This window comes from Dromaius novaehollandiae, chromosome 17 (assembly GCF_036370855.1).
Source record: "Dromaius novaehollandiae isolate bDroNov1 chromosome 17, bDroNov1.hap1, whole genome shotgun sequence".
Classification (NCBI taxonomy): domain Eukaryota; kingdom Metazoa; phylum Chordata; class Aves; order Casuariiformes; family Dromaiidae; genus Dromaius; species Dromaius novaehollandiae.
The window spans coordinates 9045679-9061011 of record NC_088114.1 but is presented as its reverse complement, the minus strand read 5'-3'; the positions used below and the strand labels follow the sequence as shown (position 1 = coordinate 9061011).

General features: G+C 42.4%; 1 protein-coding gene across 23 annotated transcripts in view; it reads right to left on the bottom strand.

The window, feature by feature from the left end:
* FBRSL1 (fibrosin like 1) overlaps positions 1-15333 on the bottom strand; it is a 553713-nt gene that overhangs the window by 172353 nt on the left and 366027 nt on the right. For all 23 annotated transcript variants that reach the window (XM_064522069.1, XM_064522089.1, XM_064522082.1 and 20 more), the window contains one exon: positions 8913-8942. In XM_064522069.1, coding sequence (XP_064378139.1) covers positions 8913-8942 — 30 coding nt within the window. The remainder of the gene's footprint in view (positions 1-8912; positions 8943-15333) is intronic.

Below are 15333 nucleotides of genomic sequence, written 5' to 3'. Positions count from 1 at the left end.
TTCAGCGACTGCTCTGTTTTGTACGCACCACTCTGAATAAAACATAAAATCATGTTCCTCAGATAATCATACAAACATCATACAAAATTAGAGGAAACCCATCAGAATGTAGAAACTACGGAAGACTATTTAAAAGCCAAGGAAGAAATCAAGTGATGCTTTTAGATTGAATCTTCAGGCATTACAAAATTGAATGTGAGCCATTTGCTAAGGAGAACACCTTGCTCCTCATGAAAAATGCATCTTGGTAGAACTTGGTATTAAAGACTGTCAAGAAATGTTAAAAAGAATAAAAACTTAACAACTGGAATTATACAGTCTTTACAGTACACACAGAGAAATTAATAATTGCTAATATGGAATTGGGAGTGATATTCTAGCTGGAGCTTTGGGACTAGGGAGAACTACTGGGTTGCAGTTAAAGCTTGCTTTGCTTTGCTGTGAGGAGCAAGGGTGGGCAGGACAGAGGAAGGTTGGTTTTCCCATCCCCGGTGCAACGCGGTGCAGTGTGGGGAGGCACAGAGCCTGCTCCGCTAGCACAGACGTGTAGGGTGCACCAGGGACTTGGAGGGAGCAGGAGAGCTGGAAAGCAGTCAACCTACACCGAGAAAAATGCCTTGCTCACCCCTGCATGCATCCAGAGCCTAAGGCTTGCAGGTGAATGAAAGAAAGACTTTTCCTTGCTGCCTGGAAAGCACTGTGCAGAGCTAATGCAAGCCAAGAAGCCAGTACGTCTGTACTGGGGCCAATGCTAGACCTAACGGATGGACTGAAAGTTCACTGGTCCCTAAGAGTGCCTGAGAGTGTAAAGCGAAGGCTGGGCAGCACCAGCTCAAAAGGCTCAGCCGATTCAGATCGCCACTGCAAGCTCCTGACTGACCTCGCAGACAAAAGCAGCAGTTGATAAGTGTTAGGAGAATCACCTAGGCAAAAGAACACCCATTGCAATCATGATGCTTAGGTAAGGCTGAATTCCCAAGGAAGGTCAGGCAAATGTTACCTCCAGTCTTCACTACTGATCCAAATGTCACTGTGAACCTCAGCTCTTACATATGTGAAAAAGTCTTGTAATGAAAATTGGTTTGGATTTTATTTCAAACTGGACCCAGAAGTGAGAAGTTTTGGAAAGCTACAAAACTCATGTCGAAGCTGATGGTTTGGCCATCCTGGAATTTTACTTTTTATGCATGCATAGGGCACACAATGCTGCATGCTATGCTCTTCCGTATTACTTAATCTGGTAAAACAATTTTGGAATACAGTTATAAGGAACTTAAAAAGCAAAATAAGCCCCAGCTCTGCAACTGCAGATATTGGAGTATGCATCCTCCAAAACGTTCTCATCTTCTTGGCATCTTTACGGTCAATTACATCATTCAGTTATAATGCCAATTTCTATCAACTACTTATCTGTGCTGTGCTATCACCAGAATATCTGAACATCTTTCAAGGAGTTACCAGCATTACACAGGTAGCCCTTTGGATTTCTGTTATGTCACAACGGGGTCTCCAAGTTTGGGCAGAGAGACGTACATGATCGCTCTCTTCTCCCTGTCACCTCAATTCTTACAAGTGTCTTCACAAGGTCCCTGGTGTGGGGGGAGAAAATGCTCACGGGTGAGGAACTGCAGGAAGCAGACATTAAACAAGTAAAAAAACCCACCAAACAGAGAGCTAGGGACTTGAAGACTGTCAGTGGTAGAAATGGTATTATCCTGTCTTGCCTAAGAGCTCTCCATAAGATCTCTTAAGTCCTTTTACATGAGTTAATGATAGATTTTTGACAGCAAACTACAAGGTCCTTCTTATTGTTCACTTTGAAAAAGAAAACTCTACACTTACAAGAATGAATATGGACACCACAGACTGTGATGACTCAGCTGGTTATATGCAGACTAATGTACTTAAAATTTGAGTTACTGTCTGGATAAAGGAAAAAGAATACAGACAAAATCCCAGTAGGAGGGGAAAACATTGGTTCTGAAGCTTTGAGCCTGTTTTATTTTTTCAAATGCTTTCTTGGTTTGTTTAAATTGTGGGAAAATCAGGGTCAAGATGGGCCATTATTATTTTTTCTTTTTACTGGGAGTTGCAGACCCCCTTGTTGGGGAGGAGAACTAGGAGGGCTGTTTTCCCTCTGCAAGGGTTTACAGGGCCTAACTCAATTCCCCTAAGTCTCAGTGGAAATCTTGCTATCTGCTGTGAGTACCCAATGGGTGGGCGATGGGAGTCCAGGCCAATTCTCTCCCTCACTTGGAATTTCCCAGGGAGTGACTGAGCGAACTGGGTATGCAGTGGGTTTTCAAGATGCTATTTTACTGGTAAATCCGTTCATGGAGAACTAACCATAAAATAAATTAACTGAGCAGTGAATTTTTGTCTCCTGTAATGGCAACAACATAATGTTTGCCTGTTTATAGCACATGAGGCTTTCAAGGGCTTCAAGGTTATTCTAAAGGCACTATTTTGATAATCTATAAAAGCAGATCTGTTTTTAATAACAACTTGTGGATCTTCTGTCAAACAGAGGCTTTCTTCAATTAAGAGAACTAACCACCTTTACCCAGTTATTATTTTACAGGAAGCATGTTTCTAGCCGGTTTTCACTTCACATCACTGGGTTTTCAGTCTGTAAGAATTGAGCTTCAGAGGAATCACAGATTCTGTATATATATATTTGCATGCACATACAAATATGCACATGTGGACATGCTTTACTGCTGCAAGTTGCTATGCCTCCAACAGAGCCCAGGCACATGTTTCTACAATTGCGTTCAGCATCGCTCTTCATAAGCAGAGCATAATATGGTAGAAGGATGACATAAATCAGACCTCGTCTGAAAACCCAGCTGGGAAGTAACTGGCAAGTGAAGAGTTTTAGTTATTACTCACAGTTGAAAACTGTCACAGATTGAAGTGTAATGCTAACAGAAGTGCAAATACTGCCACGTGAAAGCCTTGGGTTCAGGTTTGTGTTGAATGGCATTCAGCAATTCAGCATTGCTCCACTCCTGCTGTTGCAACCAGTAAGAATGGGGATTGCTGGAAAAGTACCAAGCGTTCATTCCTCAGAGAAACGGAAAGTCTGATGATGGACAAAATGTTTGGAGGCCCTAGCTTAGGTAAGCATCAAAAATAGCAAATGATTGATTATCCAAAGGGGGAACTAAACTTCCAGCTAAACTTCCAGTCTCACAGAAGCAAGAGATTTATCAGCTGGACCTGCTTCTTCTACTGCTAGAAAAAATGTGCCAAGTTGGGGGGAAGGAGCCTGCTGCAGCAAGTACTAACAAGCAACAGCCCCTGTGGGCTTCAAATGAGTGGCTCTGAGCAGTCCCAGGATTGTGGCTTTTTCCAGCCCCAGGAGATGATGCCCTGAAATTGCACTGGTGCACTGACAAATGAAGCCGCACAGAGCAGGAAAGTGTTAAGATGCAATAAAACCCACAGAAATTTGGACTGATGGAGGCTCTTTGGGAAGAGCTAGTACACTGTCTGGCTTCTACTCACCCACCAGCTCATTTTGCCAGATCTCGCCTTCCTTGACTGCCAGCTACCTCTGACATGGCTCTTCCCTCCTCAGCCTTCAGCAGCTCTGTGCTCCACTGCCTCTGTAACCGTTCCTGTCATTCTGAGCAGTCCTCAGACCATCTTCCCCTAAATTTTTAATCTGGTGACATGGGGCTTTATCTTATTTCTGGGTAATCTCATACAGAAACCCCCCACACATGCAGAGACTGTAACAACTTCTGCTCTTAGATTGCTCTTCATGATCACACCACTTTCTTCTGCTGCCTAAACTATGCTTTTTTCTTGTGGGCTTGCAGCCACCTCTTCAAGGTCAGCACAGCTAAAATAGAACTATTAATGAAACTCTTCAGATCTTCTACACAGTTTATTTTCCTCATTGCTTCCACTCCTCACTCAAAATTGTAGTCCTTAGCACCCTCTCTGACTCAGAGCACTATCTAGATCTTAACATCCAACCTATGCTTAAGTCCTGTATATTCTTTTTCTATATACCATAGAGAACATCCCCTGTTCATCCATAAAGCTAAAATTCTTGGCCAACTCCTCACGTTTCTTCCTTTCCTCTGGCTATGGCAGATGTAACTGTGTCCTTGCACCCATGCAGAAAGCTGCAGCAAAGGTTATTTTCCTAGTCTGGAGCTTCGTTCCCTTCATACCTTCCCACTTCTCATACTGTAAACTATTAGTCTTCACATTTTGAGTCCTTCACAGCTTACTTCTACCCAACATTTACACTCAAAATCAACGTCAACTCTTGTCTCTCACTGGCCAGACTGGATCACCTCCTTGTTCAACTTCCAAATAACAACCTCCCTACTACTTTCCGTCACGCCTTTCACTACAGAGAGTAAATTCTCACTTGCAGCCAAAAAGCCACTTGATTTTTCCTCTTCAAAGCCTCCTAAACCCTTGCCTTGGCTCAATACCTACAAAACAAAAGCTAGACAACAACGGGGCTGCAAACATACTGAAACAATGCTACTGTTAGGACTGGGTCCCCCATTTATCTGAGTCCCTTGGCTGTCTCTCATCGCATACTTAAGCTGTGAGCTGTTCTGCATCTGTATGGCCCTGGCAGAGAAGGGACATGGCCCATGGCTGAGCTATCACAGCTGGCACTACTGTCTCGCTCTTCTCCTGCATAGTGAGTGCTAATCACACTTGTGGGCGTGCTGCTCTGGGTTCCAGGCACCTACCGGGACTCAAAAATTAGCACAGTGAACAACAGCGCAGCAAGGCTGAATTCACATCGCTGCAGAAAGGAAGGCCTAACAGACTTACTGTGCTGTTGCGAAGAGCATGGCGAAAGCACTGTTTCGGCAACTTCACTTTTGCTTCCACCTTGGATGTGGCTTTACTAGTCTTAAAGATTGCTTGCTGTTGCTAAAACACAAACATGAACTACAGAAGAAATGCACGGTAAATACTGATTCAACTTAGAAATACAGCGTCATTTTTTATATATCTTACTTAGCACCACATTAAATGACGGAATGCCTGATATCTAACCCCTGATTTGGAGAGCTCGCTTACAATCGCCGTGCAATTAAGCTGACAACCCACAATTTTGCATACAGCAGACAGAAGTCCAAGACTGAAAGAACATGAACACTGAATTACTTTGAAAGAAAGAAATAGGCTTTTTTTAATGCAATCTTGAACACTGTTATTAAAAAAATGAGAACAACATCTTGGAGTAACGAGCAGAGATTACTCATTCCCTTGTTTTACACAAGTTGACTTTTGGCTTTCTGCAGAACGCCATTTAACAGAGCACATTACCAAGCTGCTAGCCACTTTTCATAGTGATGCTAAAGCAGGTAAGAGACAATAAGTGGAACTGTTGATGGTTTATATTACTCTATTATGTTAATGTTCACTAAAGTATGCCATAAGCTCTCTCATTACATGTGTATAAACCAATTCTCTGTGGTGTTATTCCTGTGCTAAATGCTATAACTACATAAATCTTGAATTAATGGAGACTTTATAGTTCCTGAAAATGAAGGGTAATTGCTATCTGTTAATGCTGTTGTTGCTATTAAAGGAAGTATATATTTTCAGTAACAATGTTTATGGACCGTGAGCCTCACATCGCAGCTATTGCAGAGCGTGGAGATAGTGTAATACGATTACCAGGCTAACTCCCTTTCTCTCCCCCCTCCCTCACAAAGCACAGCATCATTTCCACAGTTTCAACAAACTACCAGGCAATTCTCCTAACAGTTGCAGTGTCCAAACTGATGATGTCCTTCAAGGAACATACTGTAGAAGAAGTGGGATTTGCATTTCCATCTCTGGGAACGCATGATTTGCTAAGTTTTTCGCTTGGTTAAATGGCTGGACAGCTCAGTTTATTAGTTTGGGTATTTTGAACAGTTCTTCAAAAAGAGTGTGGTGACAGAATGATAGGTGTGAGAAAGTATCATCCCACTTACTTCCTTTGAGATTTCAGCAGTGATGCAGAAATGAAAGGCTATACTTGGCCAGAGACAGTTCTCAGAAAGTAGAAGGGATGGACAAGTCCCCAGTCTTGAGCTCCTGTTCTCCGATTATTAAAAATAGCAGCGCGCTGTTTGGAAACGTTCTCACAATCTGCTGTGAAACTGCACCTTGCACAAAAGTAATGACTCCTCAATTCCAATATACCTTACGTATGACTGACTATGCTCAATTACTTTTCTCTCCTGGACTCCTGCCCAAGACTGCACAAAGGAAAAAAAATCATCAGGAACCTGTTTATATTTTCAATGCAGTGAGGGTAAAGCCTTAATTTTGCTTTAACATCCATGTTTTAAAAACATTAGGAGCTCAATAGTCCATATACCTATGAACTAAATAAACAGTGGATAATCAGCTTCATGGCAGAGAGAGAAGTAGGGGGTGGAAAAATTCAGTTTTGCTTCTAGCTCTATCACTGACTCAGTTTGTACTTACATGTGAACAACTTTTTTTGTCTGTTTTTCTCATGTGTTATATACAGAGAATGGTGATCTGCTGTTTTATGACTAATGAAAAGTGTTATGCAAATCAAAAGTACCTTATTAATTCCTGCCCTGCCCTTCATTAGTGCCAACATGCGTAGGTGTACTTAGAGAAAGCTGCTTCTTGCTGACTGAGCAGCAGGGCAGGACTGCTCTGCAGCACTGTGGAAAGCAGCCGACCCATCGTGGCACGTGGGAAGCCCGACGTTGGGCTAGACAATATGTCCAATACTCCATCTGGCTGCAAAAGGCAGTGAGCATTATCAGAAGACACATTTTGCCAACGCATGGAAGAGGGAAAACACACTCTTCAGTGCACTCCCTCAGGACATTCATGCCAATATTTTTACAGCTCCTTGTTGCATCAGCCAGGTTAGGCTTTAAGGCAAATGCTGAATGAGTTTCCAGGAGAGTAACATGGAAGGTATTAACAGAGAGAGAGAGGCAGGTTCCCCTTGTATTCCCCAGCTTGAAGGCAATGTCGCATTTACATTATCCCCATGAAAGGTTTGAAGTCTCTCTACTTCAACCTCAACGAGTTTACATGCATGCGCATGTGTCTCTGCTGACAGAAAAGCAACCCTACTTAATTCCAGAGACCTATTTAATGGAACTGATGTCTTGTCTCATGCCTTTACAGATCAGGCAAGAGATAGAAAGATGATGATCTTGTGCTGCTCTCCTTATGAAGAAGTGTTACTATTAAAGCGGAGTCGCCTTAAGGAGAAGGTAGCTGGAAAATATGTGAGCCTAGAAGGTCGACTTACAGTTACAGATATGTAAAGAAATGCCATCCTAATGGTAAGGAACACTATAATAGTCTTTCATTTGCTGTAAAGGACAGTAAGTTACCAGCCAAACACAATGCAGCTTCCTCTGAAGGTAACCTCAGATCCCACATTCTGAAAGCTAATCAATGTTGTTCAGATTTCAATTTCTTCTCTACAAGGTGAAGTCAAACCTAATCTAACAAACGTCAGTCTCAGATGTAATGCTGCTAGCTGGGTCTACCAGTGTAATTTAGATAATCATTAATAGCATAGCTGTATAATAAAACTACATGTCACTTACAACTTCATCTGAGGTTTGACTGGCAGATCTTTAAACAGTTTTCTAAGTGATCGCTTTTACTTTCTTTGATTGGGCAGTCTAAGAAATGTTTTAACTCCATGTTATGCTATCTAAGCTTTTAGGGAATAGTTTTTCACCCTCACTCCCCCTGTCATCAACTCTGCTGCCTTGCAACCTTGTGAGTAAGAAACATGAACCCAGGGGTGATGGTGGTGGTGGAGGGGAGTGACTATACATACATACATACATATGTACATATATCTAAAATCAAATATGCAGAGTATCCTTCATTCAACAGCTAAGATCTAAATATTTCTCTTCAATCAAGCCTTCATCCCAAACACAACTTTTGCCATATTCCAGGGATATAAGGCAGTTGACGGGATTTTTAAAAGAAAATGAAGAACACCTTAATGCTTCCCAAGGTCTAACAACACTAAGAAAAAAAGACTTAGCCGGAACAAGTTTACTCTCTTGAACTCAGGGTAACCTCCAATGCATGGCTGCAGCCAGGTGTGCTGCCAAGGAGACTGGGCTTTCTGAAGTCAGCCTTTACTTTCGTAATGCTGATCCAGTAGAAACCTGTGTGCTGCAGCTTCTCATGAATGAATGCAAGAGACTGGACAGCCAAAATACAATAAAAGTTTGATGAAGATCTAACCTGAGACTGCCAAGCTTGATCTGCCAGAACAGAAGTCAGCGAGGGATACTCAAGCCTGTTATAGGTTTGATACTTAAAAGCATGGTGCAACTGTTGCTATGTAGTGGGATTTCTCTGTTTTCCTTGCAAAGGTGAAACAAGAAATCCCCGTACAAAAACACACGACTACAACCTTTCAATGACCAACCTCTGCATCAAAAGAAAAGGTCAGAAAAATCATTGCTCTGTGATATATATGCATGCAACAGGACAAAACACTCCTTGACAGTTCCTATACTGCCTTTGAGGGCAGGCACTGGTTGTCCCATCTTCTAAACTGATTACAAAATTGACACCTTTAAAGGTTACTATAAATAAAATATGGGCTCTCAAGAAGTTATCAGAGGAGACTCCCTCCAAAGCAGAATGACAGCACTAACACTATGACTTGGGTCCTACCAAATGCTCACGTATTAATCAAGAATCATGGGAGTTTCTCTTCTGTAAACAAGGACTTGTGAAGAACACAGACTATCTGATGCAACATTCTTCCATTCAATTATAGATCTTTTTAAACTTAACATCAAGGCTGGAGGAAAAATATTATTTTTAGATTCATTCTTATTTTGTCTATGAGGGAATTTCCAAGCTGGTAAAGCATATGAAAGAAGAAAATTCAGTCTTACCTTATCGTCAATATCACTCTCGCTGTCACACTGTGGATTAGAGAGAGAAAAAGGTTTTGTGAAACACCTTTATGTATATGGATCTTTTGCATCATCCGCTTAAATCCTTAGGATAGCTGTTTATTATGTTCTCGGTTCAATCAAACATACACTTTTGATGTTTGCATTAATGCCTTTTAAATTGCTAGCATAAACCAGACAAAGACAACTTATCTCTTTTTATACAAAAATATGGCATACTCTTACTTGAATGAGGGAAAATGAACTTTAAACAAAAAAGACAATCAGCTATGCTTTATAATAACAACTGTAACATGAATACCACAACAAAAAGCATGCCTTTTTATCATCCCAAATTGTGGAATATATAGTAACAGTTTTGCATTGCTTCACCTTGATAAGCACTTTGTCATCTAACAAGGAAACTGTGAAACTGGCAATCAATTTCTAATTTAATGAGTAGTATCAAGAATAGTAATTAAAATACATCATAAATTCTGGTACATTTTTTAGTTTGAATGAGATCACGATCCCAGGAGGAAGTGTTTACTTAAAGAGTTTTAGAGTGAAATCTCTTACAGCCTCTGAAAATGAAATGCTCTATTTTCCCAGCACAAGTGACAGAAAGATAACTTGAGCACTGAATGTTTTAGGACATAGAAATCTCATTGGCTGGAGCTGACAAAGATTTACGGTTGGGAACAGAAATAAATCTCTTGGTGTCCATTATACAGACATAAAATGGCTAGTGTTTTGCCGCTTTTGTGTCAGATGTGAGCGTTTTCCGTCAGCCAGCATTGCAGCCTGCATTTGGTGGTGATGGTCCAGGTGGGTTTCCATAAGTCATGGCTCTGTATGGGGTTCCCTGCTTCTACGAGATGGGAAGGGGCAGGCCAACAGTGACAGGCTGCAGATGTGGAAATGGTCCACGAGAAGGCACATGCTTCTGTGCCGTGCATGTAAAAGCAGGAATAGGTCTGTTCGGTCATTTGTCCAGCTCCTTCTCCTCCTGGAGGGGAGGTAGGACTCTTTCCTGTCATATCCTTTTATCCCAAAGTTATGAAGCAGAAAGTTTAGTGGTGACTTTCTTAGCTTTCTGCAATTTTTTGAGACTATGTAATCTCTTCTATTAGGCACATGAAATGATTGACCCCGAACGCTTAAAGAATCTTTTCAACTCTCCAAAACACACTATGCACACCGACAGCAAAGATGCCGGTTCTGCAGTTAAGACTGCTCAGTTCTCCAGATGAGTCCTTACTTTCATTTAACTGTTTGTAGTGGAAAGACTTTGTGTAAGGAATCTGGTTTTCTACAGTCTTGACTAAGCAGAACTCTCTTCTCTTTCAAAGTTAAACCTTGTTTTACACTGCCCTTCCTGATCCACAAGATCTCTTTTTCACAGAGAAATCCAACTGTTTTAGAACGATGTGCACAGATCTAATTGTACCTATAACCATTTTGGAGAAACAAGAACCTGAAGCAAAAATGGAAGAAATCCCAGGAAGACAGCAAACTGCTCTGCAAGGGCTGGGGAACCGCAGGCAGGCAAGGCCTACTGGACTGACCAGTGTTAACGACTGCAGACTGCATTAAATCCTAGCCAACTACTTTGTGCATGGAAGGCAAGAACATCAGATAGCCATGGCTTTAGCAAGCACTTTCTTGTAAGCTGTATGTGTCTTTTTTGGAGATTATTTCCATCGCTGAACTTCAGGAGAACCATTATAGGAAGCATGGTTTTACAAACCAGATAGTCAGATCAAAATTAACATCAGTCTTGATAAATCATCATTAGCAGCCATTTGCTGACTCCCCCCAACCCATGCTACACAACTGTGCACAGTTAAACGTCTCTGCTCTGAAGAGCACCGGGACTGGAAGAAGACTGCTTGCCCATCACAACCGAGGCAGGCTGAAACAGGCTGTGCTGGGCACGGGCTGCTCCAGTACCTGCTGCATCTGTGCTTGCTCCAGACAGTGCTGACAAAGCAATACATTTATTAAAAACATGGGAGGGGGGAGCAGGAAGATGCAGTCACAGCAGGACACCTGTTATTATTTACACACTCTTGAGAAATGCAGGATGACTCAAGAGGAGCCTTTCATCTCCACCCAGGGGGGCTGAGATCAAGCCAGGACCATGCGACTCCTGTTTGCTCTGGCTGCTCCTGGGGAGTGTCCATACCCCCAAGTTACAAGCATAACTGAGTGGGTCATGAAGACCAAATTATTTTGCTCTTTAAACTTGGTCTAGGCTATATTGTAAGTTACCATTTTAATCACCGTACACACGTATTTTAGAGGCAGAATATTCTGATGACATGATTCAAACTCTTGCACGGCTCAGGCTGAGTTTCACCTGGTGATACACACACCTGGCTCAATGATTTATGAGTGGGCCAAGGCTAACCTCCAGAAAGACACTACTCTGCGTGTAAAGGCTCCAAGGGATGGTGAAGTGACTCCATAGCTGACATGGCAGCAGCAGGCAGCTGTGTCACTCGCTGATAACGCACGTGCGCTGCTGCCAGCAACGGTGGAAATTCGTAGAAAATTTCCCTACTTTAAATAGGGCCCGAGCAGTAGCCCACTTAAAACAGGTTTGAGACGAATCTGAAAATGAGCCTGGGAAAGTCTGCACTGATCTACAGCTTCTTAGATGCAGAAATTAAATTTTGCAGGCTACCAAGTAAGATCATTACAGTCAAATTACACCTACCTCAGAAACAGCATAAAAAGTACTTTCAAGTCTCTGGTGCTTAAAACCCTGTGCCTGGGCAACATCAATACAAATGCAGAGACTTAAAAATGATACAAGTAAGAAAAAATCAAATAAATTAGGTTCAGAAATATATTGATTAGAAAACTTTTAAAATTATCTGTAAAACTCAGATGCTTTTGCCTATGAACCCTGACAAGCTATTTAATAAAACTACAGCACTGTAGGCCTTAATAAATTTAGCTTAAAAGCATTTGAGAGCAGATGTAAAACAATTTTGTGGGACCCTAATAACCATTATTATTTAAATACAACATAATATTGAAGTCTCTCTTTCTCTCTCTGTATGTTTTAGTACCAAAACTTGTCTCTATATTTGTTACTGTATTACGATATTTAAAAAAAAAGAGAAGGACAGGCTTTGTCTGGCTTTTTAGAGAAGATTCTTGTTTAAAACAGATTTGGCCTCAAAATTCACGTCTACAATTAGTATAAAAATCCATTACTGATGGTTTGCATTACTAAAAGGTGCAGAATTGCCTTATTTAGATGCCTAATTTTCTTTTGTACCAATATACAACTTTGTCTCATGTAGATAAGTGAAAGTTGTAAAAAGCAAGCGAACCATCAAATCCACATGCTAAATTTTATAAACAGACATACAAATGAAGCAAACATCTGCTCTCTGAGGATACGTTTTCCCCATGCAGGATCCAAAAATACTCCATAATTAATTGTTTTTAAAATGAAAAGGACAGCAAAGAATTTTGTCTCATTTTAGCTTACATCTTTCTTAGTTTAATCACCAACGCTGCAATCTTGCCATTCAAGAAGCCAGTGGGCCCTATGGGCCCTGTGGATGCATCTCCACATGCAAATACGGCTCGGAGCAGATAGGGAGCCCGTCCCTGCGGCTGCGACTGCAAGATGTGTGCTTTAAAAACTACATTTTGGACAGCAAGGTGCATAATATCTCGTTGATCTTATTATGAAATAGTTTTCCTCTCCCACCTCTTCCAACCTGGAAAGACTTAAATATACACAGAAATGGTACCTAGAAGATCAGCCACAGCAATTTTAACTCAGAAAAACACTACATCCTAATCCTTGTGAGAATGAAGCCCTAAACTGAATCAGAGCTCCTGAGGGGTCCACATGATGAGGGAACATAGGGGAAAGAGTAACACACCATTATCTATACAATGCGGACCTGTGCTTAACACATGGTGTCCTGCAAAATGGAGAGCTGGAAGCAAACTCACACTCATCACTACCAACTCGCGCTAATCTCCCACCGCCGCCTAAAGAAAACCAATGGTCAGCTTTGGTGAAGAAAACCAAGCTTCACAATTCATTTCGGTCTGCTTTTTTGAATTTAAAGAAATGCGCTCCCACACACGCATAAAGAAAGAGGAACTCCCAGGCTGCTGGGCACGTGGAAGCGCCACAGAAATGACTGTGGCAAAACCAAACCCGGGAGAGAGACGTGAAAACCAGAATCACCGCTGACCTGTGCTCTTTGAGGGGGGGTAAAAACACAAGGAGCTTTCAATGGGCCAATTCGGTTTCTGTGGTAACAGGCTAAAATATCTCTACACCCTCTTTTCTGCAGCCTCCTCTTCTCCACCTCCCTCAGCTATGGAGGGACACCAAGGCAAAGGCCTTGGGTCAACAAAAGACAGACTGATGTTTTCTATGGCGAGGAAATTTAAACGAGTAACGAAGTGACGGGAGAAACTTTTGCTCCAGCCAAGGATTCCCAGGGAGGCAAGTTGTCCTGGGCTGAGGGGCCGGAGCGCCGTGGTGGGGTGGTGGGGTGGTGTGGGGTGGTGGCGGCCGGCGCGGGCCGGGCGCCTCCTCCCCGCAGGAATGCCACCCCGGCCCCACAGCTTTGCCTCCCACGCTGCTGCCCTTGTCCACCGCACAAAAGCCCTTGTCAAAATACAAACTTAAAGAAAATGCAGAGAATGGCAACTGTTGACAGCTATGGGGGCTCATTGAAAGACAAAAGCTTCAATTACCTGGATTTTTCTAAAGGCCTGTTAACACTCCTGGCCTATCAGCAAAACTGTAAACAGCCATTGTGCTGGGTTCATAAAGGCTTGTAAAAGGATTATTCACCCAGTTGTGCCAATTGCCTCTCAATTCCCCCAAGAATGTTTGCAAAGCAGACCCCTAATTGTGCCGCCTTTTGGAAACAATTTCTTGTGGTGACAGACTCAAGTCAGGAAAACCCTCCTGTGGGGCAAAGTTAAGCAAAACCAATACAGAGTTCAGACAAAACTGGTTCTGTCCACCACAAACAGGCCCTACGCTATCTTTTCCCCTCCTTCACTCTCACCCCTTCTGCCCCGACAGAGGCTGATGCAAATTTTGCAGAAGAGGAAGAGGGAGAGGAGCAGGCAGACGCGGGCACTTCACTGCGAAAGCCCTAAGCCAAGACGACCCTGTGAAACCAGCTCTTTGTTCGACAGGGCAGGAGGGCAAAGTCTGGATGCTGCAGTGATTCAAACACAAAGAAAAGCTGGTGCTTTCCTAACCTCCATGTGAACAGTTGCAGAGTCCCCACTCACATCACCCTCCTCTCCCACCTCGTTCCCACTGTTGTGCCTCCAAGACCTGAGGAAACTGAGACAGAGATGTGTATGGAAATAAATAAACAAATATTTATACATATACACATGTATATGCATAGCTCAGGTCTTCCGGCCTTTTTTTTCTGTGGCTGAGGTGGAAGTTCACATTTTGAGATCCCCCCCCACCATGACTTCCCCACCACTGGCCAAGGAGTCATGGTGCACTGCAGTATTTGACTTGTACAGATCATCTCAGCTCAGGAAAAAAGAGGGGGAGTCGCGGCTATTGTAAAACACGGGCAAGCGCTCATTTGTAGAAGGTCCTTCTTTTACTGCAGAAACGTAGATGCCACCAGCAGCACACCGATCTGCAGTGAACTAAAAGTAAAACTCTAACCTCTCCCTCATCCCAAACACACTTACGCTGAAACAGGGGAAACATGAACTTTACCTGCTGTAGTTCACGTGATGTATAAGCATAAATCGTATCACTCCAAATAACAGCAGGATAACTATTTAGAGATTCGTGACATAGCAAATAAAGCTAGATCTCCACCATAAAGGTTTTCTAGTAGAGCTATGGCCAGATGTGTTCAGTAGTGTGACCACTGGCTCTACCCCACAGTCCACACAATCAGCACAGTTAGAGTCTTTTAGTCATTTACCTTTTCGCTGTAGGAGGGGACCAGGCCTGAAATAAGCTGATGCATAGCCTTATCCAAATAAGCAGCAGCTACAGAAGAAGCATTCAGGCTACGTGTTCTGGGACACCTATAATGGCACAGCACTCTTCGCAAAGGCATTTAGTTAAAGAAGGGGTAGAATCTGGATTTCAGGTGTTTGTACGTGATTCTGAATATTGTTCTCAGGCGAGTTCAGGAACCATGCAAATACCCTTTGATTCTTTTTGTTTGCCCTCCAAAGTGTTTTAACTTCCAGACCATCGAGTTTTTCTTCAGGTAATAAAAGTGCTGCACTTATTAACATAAATCACGTTCTCACGTAACTGCCTCACACCAGGAACTAGAGCTCTAAGAAACAGAAAAACCAACAAAAACAACCCAAGTCTTGCAAGAATTGCAGCAAGATGGACAACGCTTTGGTGTTATGTCATCAGTTAGGT